A 1,222-nucleotide genomic window follows, 5' to 3' on the forward strand; every position below is an offset into this window, starting at 1 on the left:
CTTATGTTGAAGTGGGTGGTGCGAATCCATGAGCGGATACTGGTCGGTGTGTGTGGGCTTGCGGTAGATGGTAATTTTAGTAGAGCCAGTTTCCTTTCTGTGAATAAGGGTGTCGAGCATAGGAAGCTGATGGTTTTCCTCCCGTTCCATAGTGAACTTGATGGTGGGCGAAATATTGTTGATGTGGGTGGTGAATTCGTCGATATATTCCTCGCGAATTACAACGAAAGTATCATCGACGTAACGGGCCCAGAAGGATGGTACGTGGGGAGCAGTATCTAGTGCGCGGACCTCAAACCATTCCATGAAAATGTTGGATGCGAGCGGCGAGACTGGAGATTTTGCCCAATCCCATCATGTATGTGGAGGTGGCGCAAAACATAAGAAGTTCCATAACATCATCAACAGACAGTGATGTGCGATCAGGGAGGGTGACGTCTTCCTCCAATCTCCTCCTGATAACGCGGAGGGCATCCGGAACTGGAGTGTTAGTAAACAGTCCGGTAACACCGTACGACACCATGATTTCACCTTCATGTAGTGTGAGGTTCCCCACTCTTTCAGCGAAATCCGCAAAGTTCTTAATGTGATGTGGGGATTGGCATACTAGTGGTACAATAATGTCCGCAACAAATTTTGCCGCTTGGTAAGTGACCGACCCAATTGACGAGACGATGGGGCGCAGAGGGCACAATGGTTTGTGTACCTTCAGTAAGCCATAAAAGCGAGGCACAGTATCAGACGAGGGCATGAGAAGGTAGTATTGAGCCTTCGTAATGCGATCACTATCACAAAGTCTTTTCAAGATCCCTCTTAATTGTTCTTTGTACTTCCTAGTGGGGTCTCTCTTGAGAAGGGTATAAGTGTTAGCATCGCTCAATAGATCATCTACTTTTTGCTTATAGTCTGTGGTATTAACTGTACACCGACCTTTGTCACTGGGTAATATAGTAACACTACTCTCATCAGTACGGAGATCTTTCATGGCTTTTCTTTCACCAGGGGTCAAGTTACTTTTGGGTGCATGACTAGACCCTATGACTTTCACAGCTTCGGCTCTGACTTGGTCTTTTTCAGTCTTATCAGTATTAAGCTTATTACATGCCAGTTCAACACCAGTGATCAAATCAATGGGGGATAGATGTGGGGGAAACAGCATAGTTCATACCTTTAGCTAACAGGCTCTTTTCGTCGTCATTCAACTCACGATCCGACTTATTTA

At 45.7% G+C, this 1,222-nt stretch overlaps 1 protein-coding gene across 1 annotated transcript; it reads right to left on the bottom strand.

The window, feature by feature from the left end:
* Nucleotides 1-292: 292 nt before the first annotated feature.
* LOC140170978 (uncharacterized) lies at nt 293-985 on the bottom strand. Its single transcript, XM_072194167.1, has one exon. The coding sequence runs from the start codon at nt 983-985 to the stop codon at nt 293-295; it is 693 nt and encodes a 230-aa protein (XP_072050268.1).
* Nucleotides 986-1,222: the final 237 nt, after the last annotated feature.

The sequence above is a fragment of the Amphiura filiformis genome, chromosome 15, assembly GCF_039555335.1.
Source record: "Amphiura filiformis chromosome 15, Afil_fr2py, whole genome shotgun sequence".
Taxonomy (NCBI): Eukaryota; Metazoa; Echinodermata; class Ophiuroidea; order Amphilepidida; family Amphiuridae; genus Amphiura; species Amphiura filiformis.

Coding starts and splice junctions, on each gene's coding strand:
- LOC140170978 (XM_072194167.1), bottom strand. CDS start 985: ATGAAAGATCTCCGTACTGATGAGAGTAGTGTTACTATATTACCCAGT.